A 23,273-nucleotide genomic window follows, 5' to 3' on the forward strand; every position below is an offset into this window, starting at 1 on the left:
TCAGCTAAATCCTGACTGATGAGAAGTCAGTCTTTTCAAGACCTGGAGTGTCTTGGTCTGTTTGGGCTGCTATACAGAATACCATAAACTGGTGGCTAAAAAGAAACTTATTTCTCATAGTTCTGGAGGCTGACAAGTCCAAGATCAAGGTGCTGGTAGTTCTGGTCTCTGGTGAAGACCTTCTTCCTGGTTCACAGAGAGCTGTCCTCTCTCTGTGTCCTCACCTGGTAGAAGGAGCAAGGGAGTCTTTTTGATAAGTACACTAATCCCACCACCCCCAAATTCCACCTCCAAATACCATCACATTGGGGATTAGGTTTCAACATACAAATGGAGGCAAGGGTGGGGGACACAAACATTCAGTCTATAGTGTTCCACCCGGGACTGGAATCGTCTTTTGAAGTCCTGGAGGTGGGCTGGGGGCATTCAAGGCAAAGGAAACATCAGTGCAAAGGATTTGAGAAGAGAATGAGCAGGGTGAGGAGACAGGAACACAAATCACTAAACTTCAAGACAGACCAAGAGCCAGAAGAGAAGTACCAATACTTCAGGGAGGAAATTCTGGGGAAAGGGTTGGGGCCCCTCCCTTGGACATTCATGCCTCAAATATTTACTGAACATCCAACATGTGCCTAGTGTCTCATGATAAGCCAATGGATGACTCAGAAGCAGTCTGACTCAGAAGCCCTGATGAACATCATGGAAATCACACACAGAAAAGAAAAAGATAAGCACAAGCTAAAGCCAGAGAGTGTCTGTGGGGGATGGAGGAATGCTTGGTGAACCTGAGGATTCTTCACAGTGCTTAGGAGAAGAGGATGGTTTTGGCTCATTCATAATTTATGTATTCAGCAAGCATTTCTATTTTATTTATTTATTTATTTATTTATGGCTGCGTTGGGTCTTCGTTGCTGTGCATGTGCTTTCTCTAGTTGCGGTGAGCAGGGGCTACTCTTCGTTGCGGTGCACGGACTTGTCATTGCGGTGGCTTCTCATGTTGCGGAGCACGGGCTCTAGGCACGCGGGCTTAGTAGTTGTGGCACACAGACTCAGTAGTTGTGGCTCACGGGCTCTAGAGCGCGGGTTCCGTAGTTGTGGCGCACGGGCTTATTTGCTCCACAGCATGTGGGGTCTTCCTGGACCAGGGATCGAACCCGTGTCACCTGCAGGCGGATTCTTAACCACTGCGCCACCAGAGAAGTCCTGATGACTTGGTTCTTATCCCTCTCTTTGAGGCGCTCACCTCTAGTCTGGGAGGCAGATGTCAGCGTGGTTCCCAAATGCTGAAATGCATAAAATCATTTGAGCATCTTGGAACAGAGAAGGACTCTAGTTATGAAGCAAAATTGAGAAGCCAAAAAAGAAAAGACTATATATTCAACCTTATGAAAAAACTATTCTGCATGTTAAAATTGTGACACCATGAGTAAAGTCAAAAGACATACAATAAATAGGAAAAATATATGGCAACTAAAATTATAGACAAGAGGTCATCTCTCTCTCTGTCTCTCTCTGCCATCTGTATATAAATTAACAAGGCCAACAATGCAGTAGAAAAATAGACAAAGGATATGAACACAGTTCAGGGAAATGAAATACAAATGACTCTAAAAAGATACTTCAGTTTTTTCAGATAACAATTTTGAAATTCTTGTTTTATGTATTTTTTTATTGTGGTAAAGTGTACATAACATAAAATAAACGATTTTTAAGTATACAGTTCAGTGGCATGAAGTATCTTCATATGGTTGTGCAACCATCATCACCACGTTCCTTGGCAGCCACTACTCTGCTTTCTGCATCTGCCTAATTTCTTTTTCTTTCATGGCCTTGACATTTCTTAAAAGTATAGTCCAGTTATTTTGTAGACTGTCCCTCAATTTGAGTTTATCTGTCACCTCTTCATGATTAGATTCAGGTTAAGTATTTTGGGCAAGAATATCACCTCAGTGATGCTGTGTCCTCAAGATTAGCAGGAGGCATAAGGAGTCAGTTTGTCTCACTCCTGGGCAAGTTAACTTGATTACTTAGTTAAGGGGGTGAGTGCCAGGTTTCTCCACTGTAAAGTTACCGTTTCTTCTTGCAAAGATTAATCTGTGGGGAGATACTTTGAGACTTTGAGTGTGAAAGATGCACGCTCTTGGGAAAGTCACAGATCCCTTCCAGGCATCAGTTTCTCCATCTGTGAAGTGGGAACAGAGACGTCTTAAAATCGAATTAGAGTTAAAGAAAGTGTAAGTGCTCGAGAGGCTGGAGTATCAGCTCCCGACCTTGGCAAAAAGAAACACGCGCTAGGGTTTAATTTTCTGCGCGCTCCAAATGCTGGGGAGAGACGGACAGGGCGGGGCCTAGAAAAAAAGCGTGTGCGTATGTGTGCGCGTGCGCAGGGACGTGACTACAGAGTCGGTCCTCCGGAGACAGAGAGGCCGGAAGTTGTCCTCACAGAACCGCTCGGCTGTTGGGTGGGCGGAGCTGAGGCGGCGCGCTTAGGGTTGGCAGGCAGGTTGGCGCTCTAGTCGCTGCAGCTGGTCGGCGTGAGGGGCTCCAGGGCTCTGGGCAGGGAAGATGGCGTCTCGGGCAGGCCCGCGAGCGGCCGGCACCGACGGCAGCGACTTTCAGCACCGGGAGCGCGTCGCCACGCACTACCAGATGAGGTATGAAGTGAGGCGAGGAGCTCGCAGGGCCTGGGACGCGACGCCGGCCCGGCCTCAGGGTCTTGCTCCCCAGCCCGCTCACGCGAACCTACCAAGTCCCCTCCTCCTGCGACGGCCCGGGGCCGGCCCCCAATCCCGGGAAGCCCCGTCGCTCCTGTGAGTTCCACCCATTGATCCCGCTGTGCCTTGAGGGGTCCGGGCTGGGGCTCCGGTGTCTCGGCGATGCTGGCCCCGCTCTCTGATCTCGAGAACCTGATTTCTAATTGAGCCTCAGTTTACTTATCTGGCAAGGGAAAATTAATCTACCTTTTCGGTCTTGGTGATGAATTAGTGAGCCAATAATCGCATAAAGAGCGTAGCATAAGATCTAGCACATAAGTCTGTCCAGTACGCGGTAGCTGTTATATTTTGGGTTGTTTTGGGGATTTGGACCTTGAAGTCCAGACTTACTCTGCCTCAAATGAGTTTTATGAAACCCCCCACGTAAGGGATATTTCTACATTCGTTTATTCGTTCAACAAATATTTATTGAGCTTCTACCCATCAGGCATTGTGCTAGGCCCTGAGGATAGAATAGCGAAAGCAGCCCTGGTCTTTGTATTCATGTTATACCTTCAATAAAAAAGTCTATCGAGAAACAAAACTGGTCCCTGCCTTCATGGAGCTTGAAGTCTACAAGTGACTGATTCCCGTCCCGCCCCACCTTTCTGCACTTTCTATAATGAATATTTTTTAAAATAAAAATTTTTTAGAGATTTTCTTTACTTAAATCCATTGAAATTTCCCTGAACCTTTTCCACGTCTTTTTCTCCACAGTTTTAAAGAATGACAAGCTCTTTGAAACCTCACTTTATTCTTATCCTTAGACCCTTGTCTAAAGGGCACCTCACAACTCAAGCCAGTGTTTTCATGCCTGTCTAGAGCAGAAACTCTGCTCTATGAAGGCGTGAAGGGGATATATTTAGGACCTGAGAGAATTCAAAGAATAAGAGAAAATATCCTTACTTTAGATGAAAAATGTACTCTAGCTGGAGAAGTACGGGCAGCCTGAGTTGGTTTCCTTGCTGCCAATACCTCCTTCCATAGGCTATCCTCCTATACCACAGTCAGAGTTTTCTTTCATTTTTTTTTTTTGGCCACGCCATGGGGCTTGCAGGACCTTAGTTGCCCGACCAGGGATTGAACCTGTGGCCTTGGCAGTGAAAAGCCAGATTTCTAACCACTGGACCGCCAGGGAATTCCCCAGAGTTCCCTTTGTAAACACAGCCCTGAGTTACTCTTCTGTCTTTAAAGTGACTCAGTGATAGTCTTTGCAACTTCATATCCTGCTACTCCCCTCTCCACCACATTGTAGTCCTTCCACACCGAACCATTTGCTCTCCTGGAACACAAATGCTTATGCCTTTTTGCCTGCATGCTGTTACCTCTGCTTGGAATGTCCATCTCCACCCACGTCTCAGAGCCTAGCTCAGATAACACCCTTGTCCAGACGGCCTTCTCAGTCAACTCATCTCAATCAGAATTCATTACTCCTTCCTGTGATTCCATATATTTTGCAACATAGATTTACTAGAGTTTTTCCAGTTTTCTAATTACTTTTTTCTTCCTGTGTACCTTGTTCCCAGCCTCCAGGCAGGAACTATACCTTATTCACGTCTGTTTCCCAGTGTCCAGTACGGTTGCCTGACATAGAGTTGGTGGTCAGAAAATTTTGAATGAAAGGTACTTCTCCCTCTGCTCTGCCCCACAGTGTGACCCTCAAGTATGAAATCAAGAAGCTGATCTACGTGCATCTGGTCATATGGCTGCTGCTGGTTGCCAAGATGAGCGTGGGGCACCTGAGGCTCTTGTCGCATGATCAGGTGGCCATGCCCTATCAGTGGGAGTACCCCTATTTGCTGAGCATTGTGCCCTCCCTCTTGGGCCTCCTCTCCTTCCCCCGCAACAACATTAGCTACCTGGTGCTCTCCATGATCAGCATGGGGCTCTTTTCCATCGCTCCCCTCATATATGGCAGCATGGAGATGTTCCCTGCTGCACAGCAGCTCTACCGCCATGGCAAGGCCTACCGCTTCCTCTTTGGTTTTTCTGCCGTCTCCGTCATGTATCTGGTGTTGGTGCTGGTGGTCCAAGTGCATGCCTGGCAGTTATACTACAGCAAGAAGCTCCTAGACTCTTGGTTCACCAGCACACAGGAGAAGAAGCGTAAATGAAGCCTGCTTGATGAACTACTGTGTGAGGTGAAGCCTGGGCCTCTCATCCAGTGGAGTGAGAGGGTAGAGGAGCTGTTCTAAAACCTCCTTCGGTGATTTTGGCGGCTGCGATGTTGGCAACTAGTGCAAACTAGGTCCAAGTTCTGCAAAGCCCCTTCTGTTGCCATCAGCTGGTAGCAAAACTATGTTTAATTTACTCCTGGTTGGTGGAACTGGGTGATCAGCAGCTGTGAAACAAATTTCAGCTGGTTGAAGTTGAGATCCTTCTGAGTTTTTCATCCTTGCCTCTTTCTCTCCGCTTCCATCCATCACCCCTTAGCCACCGAGACTGGAGGAGATAGGGAATAAATCACATTCTACTTCAATCTATGAGTCACGGGGCAGGAAACATTTGAGAGGCTGCTCCCCTTGCAGGCTGTGGTCTCTACTGTGAAGCGTTTTAATTAAAAAGAACCTCAATAAAGTTACAACTGCCTTGTCCCCCCTGTGCTTTGTGTTCGGCATCTGATAGAGTGTGAAAAGCGTGTTGTTTGAGTGGCCTTAGTCACTAGGAGGTACGTAGAGGCTCCCCGAGAAATGTGGCAGTGGCGGTGGGGAAGTGAACTGGACATAGGGAACTTAAGTCATAGTTGCAACCCTGCAGCTGATTGGCAGGAACTACTGTGGGCCATACATTTAACCTCCACCTCTCAAATGGTCCGTTCTCATTTATCCAGCTTGGGTTATGGGTTCGTCTTTTGGTTGGATATTCATGTTTATCATTCAGTGTTAACAGTGTTAGTTATGTGTCTAATACTGTTTTATGGTATCCAAAAGAATTTTAAAGTACCCTGCAGATAAAAAATTTGCAATCTAGGTGAAACGTAATATCCATGTGAAACAACTCATGAACACAGTATGTCTGGTGTGGATCAGAGAAGTTAAAAATAGAAGTGGGGGGCTTCCCTGGTGGCGCAGTGGTTGAGAGTCCGCCTGCCAATGCAGGGGACACAGGTTCGTGCCCATGTCTGGGAAGATCCCACATGCCGCGGAGTGGCTGGGACCGTGAGCCATGGCTGCTGAGCCTGTGCGTCTGGAGCGTGTGCTTCGCAACGGGAGAGGCCACAACAGTGAGAGACCCGCATACCGCAAAAAAAAAAAAAAAAAAAGGGAAAGAGATCTGTGAACTAAAGGCCCTTTCACACATAAAAGTCTGACACGGTACATATTTATTGCATGAAAGATGTGTGTTGGGCTTCCCTGGTGGCGCAGTGGTTAAGAATCCGCCTGCCAATGCAGGGGACACGGATTGGAGCCCTGGTCCGAGAAGATCCCACATGCCACGGAGCAACTAAGTGCGTGCGCTACAACTGCTGAAGCCTGCGAGCCTAGACCCCATGCTCCACAACAAGAGAAGCCACCGCAATGAGAAGCCCGCACACCGCAACAAAGAGTAGCCCCTGCTTGCTGCAACTAGAGAAAAGCCCGCGTGCAGCAACGAAGACCCAACACAAACAAAAATAAATAAAAACAAAAACATTAGGTATGTACTCAGTCTCTATTAGGTACTGGCAGTACTTCTAGGTACACAACCTTTAGATGTCCTGATTATCATTTCAAACTCAGTGTGTCCTAAACTTAACTCTTTGCCTTCTACCTCATATTCATTCCTCTTCCTGCATCCCTGTGTGCAAGTGAGTATACCAAGAATACAGCTCTGGATCATCAAGTCCCTACTATGTGCCATTATTTTTTTCTTTTCTTTCTTTATTTTTGGCTGCGTTGGGTCTTTGTTGCTGCGCGCGGGCTTTCTCTAGTTGCGGCGAGCGGGGGCTGCTCTTTGTTGTGGTGCGCGGGCTTCTCGTTGCGGTGGCTTCTCTTGTTGCGGAGCACGGGCTGCAGGTGTGCCGGCTTCAGTAGTTGTAGCATGTGGGCTCAGTAGTTGCGGCTTGTGGGCTCTAGAGCACAGGCTCAGTAGTTGTGGCGCATGGGCTTAGTTGCTTCTTGGCATGTGGGATCTTCCCGGACCAGGGCTCAAACCCCTGCTCCCTGCATTGGCAGGCGGATTCTTAACCACTGTGCCACCAGGGAAGCCCGATGTGCCATTGTTTTTTGAACAACCAAAATTCCTTAATCCTTTTCAGACATTTCCAAAGTGTGGTTCCAGTGCATCACTCTTGATTTATCTCCTGACACTGTCACTCACACACTGTCTGTCTCAGTCAGGAAAACCTCTTATGAATTCCCATATTGGTTCCATGTTTTCCCAGTTTCCTTAAAAATTTTCCTTTTCTGCTTTTATACTTGTTTATTACTTATCTTTCAAGACCTAGTTTTATACGGTAATTCTGGAGCCTTCTGGCTACTTCACTTCAAGGAGTGAGGGTTCTTTCTTTGAATTCACATGGCATTTTAATTTTATCTCTTCTACTGACAGAATTACTAGTTTACATGTCTTTTCCTCACCCCTTGCTCTTTACCTAATGTGCATCATGCACTCTGAATTTATTGAATGAAGTAACTTGTGCTATTGTAGCCTAAAGTCAGAGCAAAGAACTAGAGTGAAGGGTAGGATTTGGATAGCAGAGAGGTGCAGATGGAAATGAGTGGGTAATGGAGTTATGTGCACCAGGCACAGATTGCTGATTTTTAGAGAACCAGGATGTAAATAATTATTAGTTAAAAAAAGAATTTTAAATTTATTTGATTACTAGAATGGTACTTTACAGTCTTGTAGTGCTTTTCAAGACCCATTATGAAGGGACTTCCCTGATGGTGCAGTGGTTGAGCATCCGCCTGCCAATTCAGGGGACATGCGTTCGATCCCTAGTCCGGGAAGATCCCACATGCCACAGAGCAACTAGGCCCGTGCGGTACAACTACTGAAACCCACGCGCCTAGAGCCCGTGATCTGCAACAAGAGTAGCCACCGCAATGAGAAGCCCGGGCACCACAACGAGGAGTAGTCCCCACTCGCCACAACTAAAGAAAGCCCACGCATAGCAACAAAGACCCAATGCAGCAAAAAATAAATAAAATTAAAAAAAGAAAAGACCCATTCCGAAAATTATCGTCAACACGAAAAGAGAGCCGTTTGGTTCATTTTAGTTTTCTGCTTGTTGACTTGTTGGGATTCTGCTTTTTGGGCTTTCCAATCATTTTTCCCCCTGCCTCATGGTTGTAGTATTCCCTGAAGTAAACAAGATCCCCTTTGAAAGGGATCTTGATTTAGTGGGAAGAGCACTGTATTTGGATCAGAAGACAAGTTCAAGTACCAAGATCAGCCCTGCCAAATTCACAGGATTGTTTTGAAGATCAAATGAGGTAAAATCTTGTGAAGGTGCTTTAAGAACCCTAACACTATACAAATGTGAGGAATGGTTATTAATCCCTGATGTTTACAGAGCTAGAGGGTGTGGGCCTTGGAAGAACCCTTAGTGAGCATCTAGTCTATGGGAAAGGCAGTGTGGTATAGTGGAAAGAACAGTTTTTGATATTACACTGACTCAGGTTAGAAATCTAGCCAGGCGTTTTGCTACCTTTTGCCTTGAGCAAGATATTTGAGCCTCTGTTTTTATCTAACGTATGGGGATCATAGCATCTACCACCCAGGGTTGTTGTGAGGATTAAATAAAATAATGTATATAAACTGTATAGTACATAGTAGGTGCTTAATAAATATCAAAATCCCTTCCCTTGATGAGCAGTGTTGGTGTTCCCCTCTCAGATTGGGGGTCCCTTCCTCTTCTCTTAAGCATAATTTCTTGCATCGATATTCTGGAGATTGATCCCTTCTGGAAGAGCAGGAATAAGAAAGGAACACTTGTGTACTCTTGGTTTTTGTTGGTCTAATTGGTTGGACCTTCTTGCCCAGGGTGCCCAAACAGTAGGCACAGTTGCCGCAACAGACCTTGGGAATCTGGCATTACAGGAAGAGCCTGGAGACGCTGCTGCATTCAGCGTCCATGCATGGGTAAGGCTTTGTCAGGAAGAATGGCTGCCCAAGGACCCCACAGTGTACTGTCTACCTGAGCACGTGTAGAGGCCTGCCAAGACCTCCTGAGCACCTGGCTTGCTACCCACGTAAAGGTTACAGGAGAGTGAAGTCTGGATCAGCTCATTCATACACAAACCACAGGTGAGATAGGCCTTGGCCACCTTCCAAAAGGACAGGACTTCTGTGCTGCAGGCCTACCACACACCTCTGTTGCCTTTACTCCAGTTGGCCTCCTCCTGTTCCAGCCACAGAAGTACTCCCCCCTTGTTGACACTTGCCAAACAATCCCTACTCTCCTAGAAATATGATCACTGATGACTCACTCCCGTAAGACCTACTATCCTTTTTTCTTTCCAACTATTACAATTTCTCCCCCCCATGTTGTTAATCCTACCAACTCATCACATTGTTCCGTCTAGTACTTCTTTTTTTTTAAAACCCTTCATGACATCTGTTTTTTTAAAAAAAAATTTATTTATTTGGTTGCACGGGGTCTTAGTTGCAGCAGGCGGGCTCCTTAGTTGTGGCATGAGAACTCTTAGTTATGGCATGCATGTGGGGATCTAGCTCCCTGACCAGGGATTGAACCCACGCCCCCTGCATTGGGAGCGCAGTCTTATCCACTGCACCACCAGGGAAATCCCCTCATTCTAGTACTTCTGTGGACTACAGGGCCCAGAAACCACAGATCTCCCCAAGCAGTGTGTTCTGACAGAAAGAGCTAGAAAGACACAGGGGTGAGCCTCAGCTCTCCATTTTCTGTTTGGACAAGTTACTTAATCTTCCCAGTGTTTCCAAGTCTGTAAGATGTTTAGTAAGACTGACCTCAAGGGTTGTAGTACCAATAATATGAGATAATGTGGGCAAAGCACACAGCCCAGAGCCTGATAATAGGAGTTCAGCAAATTGTGATCTGACCCCCTCCCCCTTCCCCAGGGTGTGCTGGAATTTACCCACTGTGCTTTTTACTTTAAATCCTTTTTGGAACAGGCTCCACAATAAACTAGCAAAACAATAAAATACAGACCTCCTTTTCTCTCTCCTTTCCCCCTTTCTTCTTTCTTCCTCTGCCTTTTCTATGTGGTCCTTTTCTTCCCTTTCTGTTCTTTATTTCACATGTGTATGTGTCTGTTATTTCTTTTCTGCTTCTCCTACCATACCTTAGCCAGGGTCAGGGAGCAGTTAACCAAGTATTTTCACTGTGAGAATCAAATCAGAAGATAAAAGGAGTCAAAAGAGAAAAGTATTCTAGAATGGAGCCAAGTTTCTCACTTCACGCCCCCAGCATTAGAAAACACATTATCGGTATAGATCTAAACCATTGTGGGCTAGGTGAAATTTAGGGGGAAGACTCCCTAACCTGTCTTTAGTATGGCCAGACCACCCTTTTCTCCCTTCACATCTTACTGATTTGTTTGCAGTGATGGACTTCAAGGTCAAAAGACAGAACTGTGTCATGCAGGCCCTTTTGGGTTCCCAGAAGCAGAGGGGGATGAGGCAGTGGGAGGAGAGGCCATAAGGATGGTAGAAAGAGAAATGAACTGTGAGAGGATGGCAGAATTGGAGCTCCTTGGGCTAGAGACCTTGACCAAATCATTCTCCTTTCTGCTTCCTTATTTCTCTCTTTATGAAATGAATAATTATCACCTGTCTTGTAAGGTGGTTAGGAGGATCAAATATGAAAGTGCTTATGAAATGTGAAATAGATAAACTGCTGCTTAGATGAAACATCATAGTTTACATTTATTCAACTACAGAGCACCTATTTCACGACATCCATTGCTAGGCACTGGAAAAACAAAGATAAGAAAGGGTCTTTCTAAGAAACTCAAAAGCTAGAGGGTATTTTTAGAATAATGGGTACAATGGGGTCTTTAGACAGTGGACCTAAAGACTTAAGAACTAGAATTGGCCTAAAGATAGGTATGATCAAGCTACTGAAAGTGTAGAGGGATAATAACAGTCTCAAGATACCTTCACCCAGTAGGTGTGCCCCAAACTTTCTACGGTGTGTGTCACCAAGGTGAGGGCTGAAGCAGTTCAAATGCTCCATGAGCAGGAGGAAGCCATGGGACGACGTGGAGGGTCCCCGCAGAGAATGGAGCCTCTTCAGTATCGGAAACCACAGGAAACCAGGTCAATGCGTGGGGCCCACTCTCTCAGCTCCAGGGCTCAGCTATGAGACCTGGGGCTTCCTGAGCAGACTGTACTGATGAGTGGATCCTTGAAGCTGGAGGCCCTTTGGCGGAAGTGCTGGAACTGGCCAACGGGTAGAGAGAGAAAGCTGGACCGTAGTCCTGAAAGTCAGCCAGGTGGGAGCCAGGATGCACAGGGGGACATGTGAGGTTTACGTGCTTTTTTGTTCTGCCCACCTCTAAGTGGTGCATCAGTCACCTCGGTCTCCAGCACCCACTGTAGAGAAGTGCTTCATGGCTCTGTCAGTCTTTTAAGTGAGAGGATGAAGCACGTGTCCAGGGGAGATTCAAGGCCAGGAGCACGCTAAGGGGCGGGTCTGATCTGCAGGGTGTTGCAGGAGTAGGAGGAGTTACGAAGTGGGTGCAGCCGCCATCCATCCCCCTGACCCTGTGCCGGCCTCTTGCCTGTTATTTCTCTGCCAGAGCAGGAGCCCCCTTGCCCTCCAGGTAGGGGAGTAGGGTTTTCTGGGGGGCAAGTGTCCTTCAGTCCCTCCACTTGGAGGAGAAGGAATGTGGCCTGGCCGGCTGGTTGGGCTCGAGGAGGAGCTTTGGGGCAGGGCGGGGCAGGGGCAGGCTGAGGCGAGGGCTCCTGCTGGCACTGCACTCCCTGCTGCTGCACGGCAAGGCCCTGCCACCCACCTTCAGGAGGCGCAGCCATGTTCTGGATACCCTGATCCCTCGGAAGCCCATGGGGAGCCCCGGACTGGCAGCCCTGCTCCTGCCTCTCGTCCAGCTGCTCCTTGGCCTGTCTGCCTCTGCTAGTATTGGCTGCCCCTACCTTCCCAGCTGGAGCACCCTCTGTCTGCTGGCGTCCCACATGGTAAGGTGTGCCTGCTGCCGCTGGGTGGGGACACCTGGCTGGCACAGGCTGGTACAGCTCCCCACTCTCCGCCTGTCCTTTCCTGCTACCCAAGTCCCTGAGTCCTGGTGGCAGCCTCAGTGTGTTCTCTACATCGTCTTGAAGGGATGGATAGTCAAGGTCCTGGTGCACTGAGGGCCTGGGCAGGGTGGAGCTGGGAAGAAAAGCGCCAGAGTGGATGGGCTATTGGCTTCTGCAGACCCCGAAATTAGGTGATGTGAGGCAAAGACCCCAGGGAGAATGCTCCTCGTGGGAATACCTACTAATTATACTTCTGTCCTTTCTTTTCCCTATTGGGCCCTGTGCCTTCAGGATGACAGTTTCACTGGTGAGTCTCATTCCCTGCCCTGCTCCTCTTCCCCATTCTTCCATTCTAATTTTTGGTTCTCAACCTGGGAAGTAGCATAGTATCAAAGAAAAAACACAAGGTGAGCCTGGATTTGCGTTGTAATTCTGCTGCATACTCCATGCATGGCTTCAGGCAGTGCACGGTTTCTGAAGGGTATAGCAGCGCGGTAGAAATGATTATACAATGAAAACAGCTGTCCCTGAGCTGTGGGGAGGATTAAATGAGAGCCAGGTAAGTCTCCAGGCACTCTCCCTTAATTGGTCCCTCAGCAGTCAGTAATACAACAATGATCCTTCCTGTTTTAGGGTACATTTTGTTATACTTCGTAAGGCATTTTCCCACGCATTATGTTACTTGATCTTGACAGCAGCTCCACTTTATGAATGATGAAGCTGAGACTTAGAGGAGTCTGTAACTTGCCCCAGGTCAGTCGGCCAGGATGTAAGTGGCAGAGCTCAGCCTCAAGTCCAACTTTTCTGAGGCAGGAGGGAACTCCTGGGACCTTACCATTTGATTTCCTTTTCATCTTTCACAGGAAGGTCTGCCCAGATTCCTCGCCATACCCTATTGGCCTTTTCCCCCTCCCCAAAGCCTTGGCGTGCTTGGCTCTGCCACTGTCCCTGCTGTTGGTGCCTGCATCTGGTGTCAGATCCTTTGGGTATGAGAAACAGTCCTTTGGGACATTCTTAGTGGAGATTGGAATTGGGGGAATTTGGGGGGGCCCCTAGGCTGACGCTAGTAAAACTTACCCTACTAGAAGAGATGTTTGTCCTGTTGTCAACCTCAGCAGAGAATTAGGCCCTCCTAAAATAGCACACACCATGATTGATATTTGTGAGTTCAGTTGTATCGTTTTGTGAAGGTGTTTCTCCTTTCAGCTGGTACCAATTCTTGGGATTAAAATGTTTTAGTTCTATGAGTTTACTATTTTTACCTTCTATCTGTAAAGTAAGATCTGTCTTACTCAACTCTACATTTTCATTGCCTAGCTCAGTGCCTGGGGCATACTAAATGCCCACACACTGCTTAAGAATTGACAGTTTTTAATTGTTCACTGTTATAAATAATGCTACCATGAACATCTTTGTATATACATAGTTTTTCTCTACTTAAGAAGAGAAAAAGCTTTTTTGATTGTATCATAACTTAGGACTAAAGAAGTTTGCGATCATTACCCTCCCTGATCTAAAATGACTGACTGTCCAACACTGGGTCACATCTCCAGGTAGCGGAGGGGCTGTGAAGGGCTGGATAGTAAATGTGTCATTCCCTGTGCAGGTCTTCAGTGGGACTGGCTCCACCTCCTGGTGCAGAAATCCAAAAAGTCTTACAAGTTCCGGTTCTGTAGGAGGCACACGATGCCAGCATCTGCTCAGGTACTCTCCCTGCCAGTTCCAGCCCTTCCCTACACCCCACAGCCCTTCTCTTTCTGGCTTCTCATTCTGTTCTCCAGCCATAAAAGAGATGGAAAGAGTGGAGCTCAAGAAGACTATTCTGTCCATTACACAGTTAGGGACACTGAGCCTTAAAGGTTGAGCAGCTTGCCTGTGGTGCCCTGGATTCCAGAGACAGGAATAGAAGCCAGAGTTCCTGATTCCTGGCCTGAGACCAGCCCAGCCTTGCTCTCTGCCTGCAGAGGAAGCTGCTAAGTAGCCGTTGCCTGTCTGAGAAGGGCCATCACATCTCCGTCCCCTCCCCAGACACCTCCCACAAGGGGCTGCGTTCCAAAAGAACCCAACCTGCAGATCCAGAGAAAGGGGAAGTTCTCTCCAAACGTGGCTCACAAAGGCTTGGAGGTAGGCACATCGTGTGACTGGAGATGGTGGAGCCAAGTAGTGGTACCTGTGCTAAGGCCAAAAGACAAGGCCACCAAGTCCCCCTTCTCCCCAGGGCCTGAGTTCTCCTTTGACTTGCTGCCTGAGGCACGGGTTATTCAAGTGACCATTCCTCCAGGCCCTGAGGTCAGTGTGCGTCTTTGCCACCAGTGGGCACTGGAGTGTGAGGAGCTGAGCCGTCCCTTTGATGCCCAGGTATGGAGGGCCATCTGCCTGTAAAAGCCAAATCACACAGGGCTGGAGTGAAAGGACCTACCCATTATACAGATGGGGAGACTGAGTCCCAGAGAGAGGTGGTGATTGTCCAAGACTTCCTTACAAGTCTGAAGTGCCTAGCATGAAGACTTCTTTGGTCTAGGCAGAGAACGCAGGGGGCCTTGTCTCCTGGCAGGAGAGGAAGGAAAGGGCAGGCAGAGACCTGCGGCAGCCATGAATGCCTAGCAGAGAAATGGATATGGCACTTACCCCCAGTGAGGACCCTCAGTGAGATTCAGGTTGCATTAAGAGGACTTTTCAGTTCCCCCAAGAAGCTGTTCTCCTGAGAAAATAACAAAATGGTCACATCTGTCTTGGTACCCTTCCATCTCCCTCCCTTTTGTCACTGCTCCTCAGAGAATGAGATGTCCCCTATTCTTCCAGCCTAGGCCCTGACACTCCACCTCAACCTCCAGTTGTCACGGATGCCCTTGTATACAGTTGGTACCATTTGAAGGGACTGATGCTGTACCCGAGTCCCTCAGTTCTCCACATTTAAAATGGCGATGATGCCTCCCAAGATCACCGTGATGCTAGCATTTAATTAATTGAGTTGGTGCTTCTAGCACCTAGCACTCTCCCTGGCATATAGTAGGGGCTCAATAAATGTATATTCCTTTCCCCATCTCCTCCCCACTCCCCTCATTCCATATATTGAGACACCTAGAGCAGATGGTCAGATTACAGGGCAGAGACCCCCTGAGAAGAAATTTCTCAAAGAAATGTCTCAGATAAGAGGAAAAGTAGGGTATGTGGTGACCAAGGTCCCAGTTTTCTCCTGCCGTTTTCCAGGGTGCCTCTGCTCTTTCTCAGGCCCCTCTTCTTCTCTTCCTTTGCTGCTTTGTCCACAGAAAATTGTGTCTGGGGGCTGCACTGTAGACCTGCCTTATGAATTCCTTCTGCCCTGTCTGTGCATCGAGGTGAGCAGAGGAAAAGGTGTGGGTGGTCCATGGCTTCACTCCTAGGCCACCCAGATAGCACCGTTGGTCAAGCATATCTCCACTAAGTCAGGTTTTAAAAGGGCTGGTGTTAACGAGATGCTAGGGAAGACTGGTGCCAGCCTGACAGTGAGCCACACACAGAGCCAGGGATGGAGGTGTCCTGCTGACCATGGCACGTTCCTGGGGGTGAGTCCAACCTCAGCCCCACCCAGACACAGCTTGCCTTTGTCGAGACCCGGCCTCAGCCCACAGAGGCAGAATAGACAGCTGCCTTCACTGGGTGTTCTGAGCTGTCACAGTGGGGGCTCGTGGCCACTGCAAGGCTCCATATGGCCCCAGAAGTCTCATCCCCACTAGCCCTGCGTGGAAGTCCTCCTCCTCTCCTTGTAAGACTGAGGTGCCTAGCATTAAGACTTCTTTGGACTAGACAGGAAAGGCGGAGGCCTTGTCACCCAGGAGGAGACAAAAGGGAGGATGCAGGCAGAGACCTGGAGCGGGGAGCACCTGCCAGGGGGATAACACTGGGTGTTGGGCTTTCAGAGGGAGGGGCCCTGTGGGGCACTCAGCGCCTTAGGAATCGCTGAGAGTGGAGGCCGGGGAAGGCCAAAGTTGAGGAATGTGGACCTCATGATTTGCCTCTTTGTGGGGATACGTTCTCCTCTCCGGGAGAAGAGGACTCAGCCCCTCACCCACTGATCTTGCTCCTATAGTCTGGGGTTCCTCCCTGAGTGCCAAGTGCCACCCACAGTTGCCCACACCCCACACTTCTTCCCCTCCTCGGTGCCCTGCCAGCTCAGGCAGCTTGCATCTGGGCAAGGTCAAGCCAGAATGAGTTTCAAGTCTGAGTGATGTAGGGAAAGCCATTCCTCTGACCCTTCTTCCCTCCTCCCCTGTCCCCACAGGTGTCCTACCTGCAAGAAGACACCGTGAGGCACAAAAAATGTCCCTTCCAGAGCTGGCCTGAAGCCTGTGAGTGCTACTCATGTGACTCTTGTGCATGCACAGCTTCTCTCTGTCTCTCTCTCCCCCACAAACGTACACGTACATGCACATACACACACACGCACTTGCACACCCTCTACACCTGTGTTGGAGAAAGTCCCCAGAAGGCATGCAGGCACTTTCTCTGGAGTCAGTGGGGGCAAGTCATGGGCTACCATGTCTAGCAATCAGCCTGCCAATAAATCAGAGCATTGAACATTGTACTAGCACTGTTCAGAAATATCCACCCCAGGAGGTAATGTCCTAAGAAGGTGGACCAGAGGACCTGGGCTCACACCCCAACTCTGCCGCTTATTCTTCTCTGAGCCTCAGTTTCCTCATCTGTAAACTAATGATACTTGCCCTGCCTCACTTTCCAACTCCTTGTGAGGCTGGAGTTCAATATTATATGCGAAAGTGGTCGGTGACATCTATGCATACTGTTGAGCCCAACTTGCAGAGACGGGATTCTCAAACATGACAAATGAATAGCTCAAAGTATCCTATGGTCCAGGGCAGGGTTGTAATTAAGGAATAGGCTGTAAGGCGTGAACTCAGGGGAGGGAGAAGCCCATGACGGCTGTCCATGAGTAGAAAAGGTCTCCTAAAGGGAGTGACACCTGAGCTGGGCTCAGAAAATGCGCAGGATTTAGAAAGGAGAGGAGGGAGGGGAAAGCATTCCTGATTCTGAGAGGAACATAAGCAAAGATATGAAGATTTTGAGTTTGGGGAGCAGCAAGGAGTTGGCCAGAATGGAGGTGCAGGAAGGAGAGGAGACAGCTAAACAGAAGAGGCAACAGGAGGGGCAGGAGGAGGCATGCTCATTTATCAGGCACCTAGGCAGGCCAGGGCTGTGCCAGGCTCCCTCACAAATATCATCTCCCGATGCCCTGGGGATGGGGCTCAGGCCTCCTGGGCCTCACTCTCTGCCCCTGCTGCCTGCCCAGATGGCTCGGACTTCTGGGAGTCGGTGAGCTTTACTGACCACAGCCAGCACAGCCAGATGGTCATGGCCCTGACACTCCGCTGCCCACTGAAGCTGGACGCCTCCCTCTGCCAGAGGCGGGGCTGGCACACCCTCTGCGAAGACGTCCCCAATGCCACGGCTCGAGAGTCAGAGGGGGTGAGACGGCCTCCCTAGGACCTGGGTGGGCAGGGCTGGGGCCCAGGGCCCTGCTCCCTAACTCCCTTCTCCCACCACAGTGGTATGTCTTGGAGAAGGTGGACTTGCACCCCCAGCTCTGCTTCAAGGTACAAGCGTGGGCAACACGGGAGGGGGAAGGGTGTGCATGGTGCCTGGAGCTTGCTGACTTGCCATTCTTGGATTTCTCAGTTCTCTTTTGGAAACAGCAGCCACGTTGAATGCCCCCACCAGACATTTGGTGAGCCAATAAGTGACCCTGGCTGGGACCCCTTCCCACCATTTCACCCTCATGCAACTGCGGCAAAGCCAAACTCTATCCCTGCCCTGACTTCTCTGTTAACTGCAGCCCGGCTTCTATCACCTCCCACAAACCATCATCTATTACATGATGCCCTTTCCTGCCCCCTGGCAGCCCCATCCTGGAACGTGAGCATGGATACCCAGGCCCAGCAGCTGGTCCTTCACTTCTCCTCAAGGATGCCCGCCACCTTCAGTGCTGCCTGGAGCCACTCAGGCTTGGGGCAGGACAGCATGGTGCTCCCTGTGTACAACGTCAGCCAGGTATGGCCTAGCCAGGGCTTGGCCCCCACTAGAACCTGTTGATTAGAGCACAGCAGGTGGAGGCAAGCAAATCTCTTACAACATCTGGTTATTTATTTACTTGGCCAGGCTTTGTTCAGCTGCCTCCTCTGCCAGTCATTGGGGTCTTCAATGGAGCAGTTTCTAATCCTTTTCTTTTTTATAAATTTATTTTTATTTATTTATTTTTGGCTGTGTTGGATCTTCGTTGCTGTGCGCGGGTTTTCTCTAGCCGCGGCGAGTGGGCTCAGTAGTTGTGGCTCACGGGCTCAGTAGTTGTGGCTCACGGGCTTAGTTGCTCCGCAGCATGTGGGATCTTCCCAGACCAGAGCTCGAACCCGTGTTCCTTGCATTGGCAGGCGGATTCTTAACCACTGCGCCACCAGGGAAGTCCCTCTAATCCTTTTCGATTTTGAACCTACAGGGATAAACAGAGACAAGAGACTGGCCCTCCCACTCCCAGCTGTTCTCTGGCCCACTCAAACTCCCACCACATTTTATATTGATGCCTTCTCTTGAACCAGCTGTCCTCTACCACTACTCTCCTGCCTTCCTCCACAAGCCTCCTGGCAGACGTTCTCTATCTTTGGGAGGCAGAGCCCCAGGAAGCTGAAGTGCTCTTCGCAGAATACTGTAAACTGCTGACAGATTTAACTCTATCATGTGAACTAACAGCAGTTTGGCTAGCAGATTCTCTTCTGTGTATCTGACATAAAAACCACCATCAAATGTATCCACAAAACCACAGCACCAAGCTGACTAAGCATAGCTAGCTTGTTTCAGCTCTCTCTTACTTACATGCAGCTTGTTTATTTGTTTTGTATTCTGTGAGGGCTCCCAAGCCTACAGGTGGTAGGAAATGCTTAAGATTTAAGACGAAACCATGCTTAAGATTTACGACAAAGTCATGTGGGATAACTTAAAATTGAGAGCTAAATCCATGGACTCATTTATTTTTGTGAGCTGAGAACGTCATTGAGTTTAACCACGATTTGAGAGCCACTGCATCAGCACCTGCTCACAGCTGGCTGGAGAATGGGGTCTGGGGCAGGGCTGGGGTATGGGGTAGGTGGTGGAGGGTGTTCCCAAAGGGTGGAGACTGATCAACTCTCTAACCAGCACCCAGAGCACAGGGTGAAGCCACATCCTTGCCTGTGGACAGATGGCAGTCAGTTCAGCATGCATTTATTGAGTGCCTACTCTGTTCCCACTCTGTATTAGGCCCTGGGAGATACAAGAAAAGTATATAACACAGTCTGCCCCTAAGGAGTCCATAATGTAATAACAGCTACTACTACTAAATGAATACACATTGCACTGTGTATTTTTAAATATTTATTTATTTATTTATTTTGGCTGTGCCGTGTCTTAGTTGCGGCACATGGGATCTTTTAGTTGCAGCATGTGGACTTATTAGTTGCGGCCTGCGGACTCTTAGTTGTGGCATGCAGACTTTTAGTTGCCTGCATGCAGGATCTAGTTTCCTGACTAGGGATGGAACCCGGGCCCCCTGCATTGGGAGCGTGGAGTCTTACCCACTGGACCACCAGGGAAGTCCCTGTACTTTGTATTATAAAGGGGGTTCACCTGCATATTCCCATTTGATGCTTTCAGTAACCCAGTAAAACAAGGATTATTATCTGTCACACACAAATGAAGAAACTGAGGCTCAAGGAGAAAGGAAGTCTCTCTCCACGCAAAGATCCCACAGCTAGGAACCACAAAGGCAATAGTTAAGCCTGACTTTGTTAGCTGTGGTCTCCTGACTCTACAACTTACGTTCTTTCCAATGGACAAGCTGCCCCTTCAGGTGCGCAGAACAGAGAAGGGAGGCAGCATATAATTAGCCTCCTGGTTTGTGAGCTGCTAGAGGACAGAGACAATGTCCATGCCCGCCTTGTCTCCTCAGGGGCTGGCACAGAGTAGGCACCCAGAGTATGTTTGTTGACGAGTGCCTGATTGCCTGATTAATGTTTATCTGTGCAGCAGTTCAGATCTGGGAACGATCAGCGGGATCTGGGAATGAAGCCTGGGAAGGCTTCTTGTCAGGGGTGGCACTTGGCCCTAAGCCTGGGTAGGGTTTGGGTAGGGGTGGTAGGTAGAAAGGAGGAACACAGCAATGGGCAAAGACTCAGGGGCTGGACAGAGCCAGATCTGCCTCTGTGGGGACAGTCATTCTGCTCTTTTTTCCCACAGACTCAGGGCTCAAGCTCAGTGACACTAGACCTCATTGTTCCCTTCCTGAGGCCAGGGGGCTGTGTCCTGGTAAGGAATCCTGCCCTCACTCTGCTGCATATACTCCCCTGTCATCTATACCACAGGTGACACATGGGGCAAATCCAGTCCATAAAAATGTTCGACTCGGCCAGCACAGTGTTCAAAATTGGAATTAGTTGCCACCACTTAAATATTGGGAGATGTCACATTTTAAAAAGTTGATTTCTGGCGTCTCTTGAAAAGAATCAGAAAACCTGGTGCTTTGTTTCCACATTCAGGCATGGTGACCATGGGCTGGAGCTCAGTGGTATCTGATTACTTCAGCCAGGGCCTGTGCCTTCCACGTCCTCATGGATGCTCTGGTTAACTTTGGGTTTACTTTCTTTCTTTTTTGATGTGGACCATTTTTTTAAAGTCTTTATTGAATTTGTTACAATATTGCTTCTGTTTTATGTTTTGGTTTTTTGGTCCTGAGGCATGTGGGATCTTAGCTCACTGACCAGGATTGAACCCGCACCCCCTGCATTGGAAGGCAAAGTCTTAACCACTGGACCGCCAGGGAAGTCCCTGGGTTTACTTTCTGAGTTTGCCACTCTTGACCTTGTTCTGTGCCCACCAGAGCTGGACCAGACACAAACCCTGTGCTGGAGGAATTCCCTATCCAGGGGGATTCCCCTTCACTATCCCCATGCCTTATTCAACTTCCCCTGGGAGGAGGGTTTACCCTGGCTTACAGGGATTGGGGGGCTCTGTGCCCTCAGGTGTGGAGGTCAGATGTCCAGTTTGCCTGGAAGCACCTCCTGTGTCCGGATGGTGAGTTCTTGGGAGGGGGAGGGGGAGTGAGAGGGAGGTTGGGCACTGAGGAGCCGGGCTTGGCCTCACCCTTCTTGACTCAGTCTCTCATAGGCTCCTGGGGCTCTTGATCCTGGTACTGCTGGCCTTCACCACCCTACTGGGTGTTGTTCTGGTGCTCACCTGCCAGCGCCCACTGTCAGGTAAGCTCACTGGGGGTAACCTGGGGATTCAGACTTCCTTGGCTCCTAGGCCAGTTGCCCCCATCCCTCCCCCGCCCAGGCTCCCCTCCGAAAGAGCCTTGTCCCTGCCACTGCACCCCCCTGTCTGTTACCGAAGGCGGTGAGTCTCATGCCCCCTAGTGGGAAGGAATGGTTAAGGCAGGGCAAAGGTCCTTCTGCAGGTGGTTCACTGCACCAGTCTTTAGGCCAGACGCTAGTGGGGTGGAAATCCAGCCTGCGCTGCACCTGGCGCCCTAGCCGTCTCCTCTTCCTGGGCACCTTTATCTAATTAGCCCAAAGGCGCCCTATAGGCCTGTAGGCTAAAGCTGCCTTGGGTACCCATCCCCAGCGCAGATGAAGAAAGGGGTGGTGGTGGAGTTAACCCTATCATGTAGCCCTGAGGCCTGGGAGGAAAGGGCTGGGCTGTCCCTTAACCCCCCCACCCTGTTCATCTGTTGCTCCCACCCCCAGGCCCAGGTCGAGCGCGGCCGGTGCTGCTCCTGCACGTGGCGGACTCCGAGGCGCAGCGGCGCCTGGTGGGAGCGCTGGCTGAACTGCTGCGGGCCGCGCTGGGCGGCGGACGCGACGTGATCGTGGACCTGTGGGAGGGCACGCGGGTGGCGCGCGTGGGCCCGCTGCCGTGGCTCTGGGCGGCACGGGCGCGCGTGGCGCGGGAGCGGGGCACCGTGCTGCTGCTGTGGAGCTGCGCCAGCCCGAGCCCCGCCGGCGGCCTGGATGCCCGCGCCGCACCCCTGCGCACCCTGCTCCGCGCCGCCCCGCGCCCGCTGCCGCTGCTCGCTTACTTCAGTCGCCTCTGCGCCAAAGGCGACATTCCTCCGCCCCTGCGCGCCCTGCCCCGCTACCGCCTGCTTCAAGACCTGCCGCGCCTGCTGCGGGCGCTGGACGCGCGGACTTCTACTCAAGCCACCAGCTGGGGTCGCTTCGCGGCCCGGCCGTGCCTGCGGGGTCGCGTGGAGCTGTGCCGCCAGCTGGAACGCGAGGCCGCCAAACTTGCCGATCAAGGCTGAGCAGAGCTCACCGCAGTCCAGATGTCTGTGGCCGCAGGCCTAGGGGCACTGGCTGGAAGCCCCGAATGAGGCTTCTACCCTGGAATCGTTGGATGCCTCCTAGGGGCCACTGGCCACAAAGCCTTACGCTACCTCCCAGCCCGGGAGCGGGGCATCACACTCACTGTCCCAGCCCGTTCCCCACGTTCCCCCAGGGTCCAGTCTCTTCCTCATGCTTATGCTTGAGGGTTCTTTCCCTCAGAGCCCCCAGGGAGAGTCACTCTTTCCTGAGAACTCCTCTGACCTCAGTGCTGTTGTGAGTGGGGGATCGTCCCACTTCCTCTCTCCGAAATTCCAGAGAATAGTCGTCTGCACGTGCTCCAGTCCAGGCCAGAGAGGTTGGGACAGGGGTTGGGGAGGCAGGAGACATGGCAGCTCTGAGTGGGAGGTGGCTGCAGAGGGGGTGGGGGGACAGAAACCCCTTTGGGAGCCAGGGATCCCCCTTTTCCAGACCGGGGCCCTGCCCAGAGTGGGAGGAAGGGAGGGAGGGAGGGCTCTGGACCCAGGGAAGGAGGCTTTGGCCCTGGGTGATGGGGGCAAAGGTGGGACAATGGAGACTGAGATAGAGAAAGTTGAATAAAGGTGAACATGATGGATAAACTAAGAAACACAAGGTGCTTTTCCAGTGTGCCCGGGGTGCTGAGTTGGGGGAAGGGTCAGCAAGACCCTGCCTGGCGGTTGTTATGCATCATTTTCTGGGCCCAAATCCACATCCATGCCTGCCATATTCTCACAAGCAATGTCTCCCTGGAAATTTCCTTGATCCTCACTGTGATTCTTCAGAGAGAAGAGAAGAAAACACAGGTTCAGAAAGGTGGTGTGGGGCCACAGTCACGCAGCCAGCCCATGGCAACGGCACAAATAGGACCCTGTTTTCCTGGCTCTGGGTCCTGGGTCCCATCCACCCCTACCCCTCACTTGAGCATAGGCCAGGAAGTGGCGAAAAGCTCACGTTACGGTGCCCCTTGTCCCTGTCTTTAGAGATCGTGTCCCAC

At 50.2% G+C, this 23,273-nt stretch overlaps 2 protein-coding genes across 6 annotated transcripts; both read left to right on the forward strand.

The window, feature by feature from the left end:
* The first annotated feature begins 2,416 nt into the window (after positions 1-2,416).
* Positions 2,417-6,184, forward strand: JAGN1 (jagunal homolog 1). 3 transcript variants are annotated; one of them, XM_029244274.1, is made up of 2 exons: positions 2,417-2,654; positions 4,405-5,348. In XM_029244274.1, the coding sequence occupies exons 1-2, from the start codon at positions 2,566-2,568 to the stop codon at positions 4,865-4,867; spliced, it is 552 nt and encodes a 183-aa protein (XP_029100107.1). In that variant the 5' UTR covers positions 2,417-2,565; the 3' UTR covers positions 4,868-5,348. The 3 variants fall into 3 exon arrangements, with proteins under 3 accessions (XP_029100107.1, XP_029100106.1, XP_029100108.1); XM_029244273.1 differs by having other exon boundaries at positions 2,488-2,810; positions 4,405-6,184; XM_029244275.1 differs by having other exon boundaries at positions 2,644-2,810; positions 4,280-5,584.
* A 4,800-nt stretch (positions 6,185-10,984) lies between these two features.
* On the forward strand, positions 10,985-22,748 carry IL17RE (interleukin 17 receptor E). Of its 3 annotated transcripts, XM_029244270.1 has the most exons (16): positions 10,985-11,858; positions 12,210-12,225; positions 12,782-12,904; positions 13,525-13,622; positions 13,883-14,042; positions 14,137-14,276; positions 15,188-15,256; positions 16,180-16,246; positions 17,206-17,381; positions 17,462-17,509; positions 17,592-17,640; positions 17,815-17,963; positions 20,178-20,246; positions 20,960-21,011; positions 21,095-21,193; positions 21,683-22,748. In XM_029244270.1, the coding sequence occupies exons 1-16, from the start codon at positions 11,727-11,729 to the stop codon at positions 22,237-22,239; spliced, it is 2,004 nt and encodes a 667-aa protein (XP_029100103.1). In that variant the 5' UTR covers positions 10,985-11,726; the 3' UTR covers positions 22,240-22,748. The 3 variants fall into 3 exon arrangements, with proteins under 3 accessions (XP_029100103.1, XP_029100102.1, XP_029100105.1); XM_029244269.1 differs by having other exon boundaries at positions 17,592-17,963; XM_029244272.1 differs by lacking the exon at positions 20,960-21,011 and having other exon boundaries at positions 17,592-17,963; positions 21,105-21,193; positions 21,683-21,919.
* The last annotated feature ends 525 nt before the right edge of the window (positions 22,749-23,273 follow it).

The sequence above is a fragment of the Monodon monoceros genome, unplaced genomic scaffold (genome assembly GCF_005190385.1).
Source record: "Monodon monoceros isolate NGI ecotype Baffin Bay Population unplaced genomic scaffold, NGI_Narwhal_1 Super_Scaffold_3, whole genome shotgun sequence".
NCBI lineage: Eukaryota > Metazoa > Chordata > Mammalia > Artiodactyla > Monodontidae > Monodon > Monodon monoceros.

Bases quoted from the DNA above. Each gene is read 5' to 3' on its own strand.
- JAGN1 (XM_029244273.1), top strand. From the start codon at position 2,566: ATGGCGTCTCGGGCAGGCCCGCGAGCGGCCGGCACCGACGGCAGCGAC. The intron at 2,811-4,404 runs GTGAGTTCCACC...TCTGCCCCACAG, and splicing joins CGGGAAGCCCCGTCGCTCCT to TGTGACCCTCAAGTATGAAA.
- IL17RE (XM_029244269.1), top strand. From the start codon at position 11,727: ATGGGGAGCCCCGGACTGGCAGCCCTGCTCCTGCCTCTCGTCCAGCTG. The intron at 13,623-13,882 runs GTACTCTCCCTG...CTCTGCCTGCAG, and splicing joins CGATGCCAGCATCTGCTCAG to AGGAAGCTGCTAAGTAGCCG. The intron at 17,510-17,591 runs GTACAAGCGTGG...TGGATTTCTCAG, and splicing joins ACCCCCAGCTCTGCTTCAAG to TTCTCTTTTGGAAACAGCAG.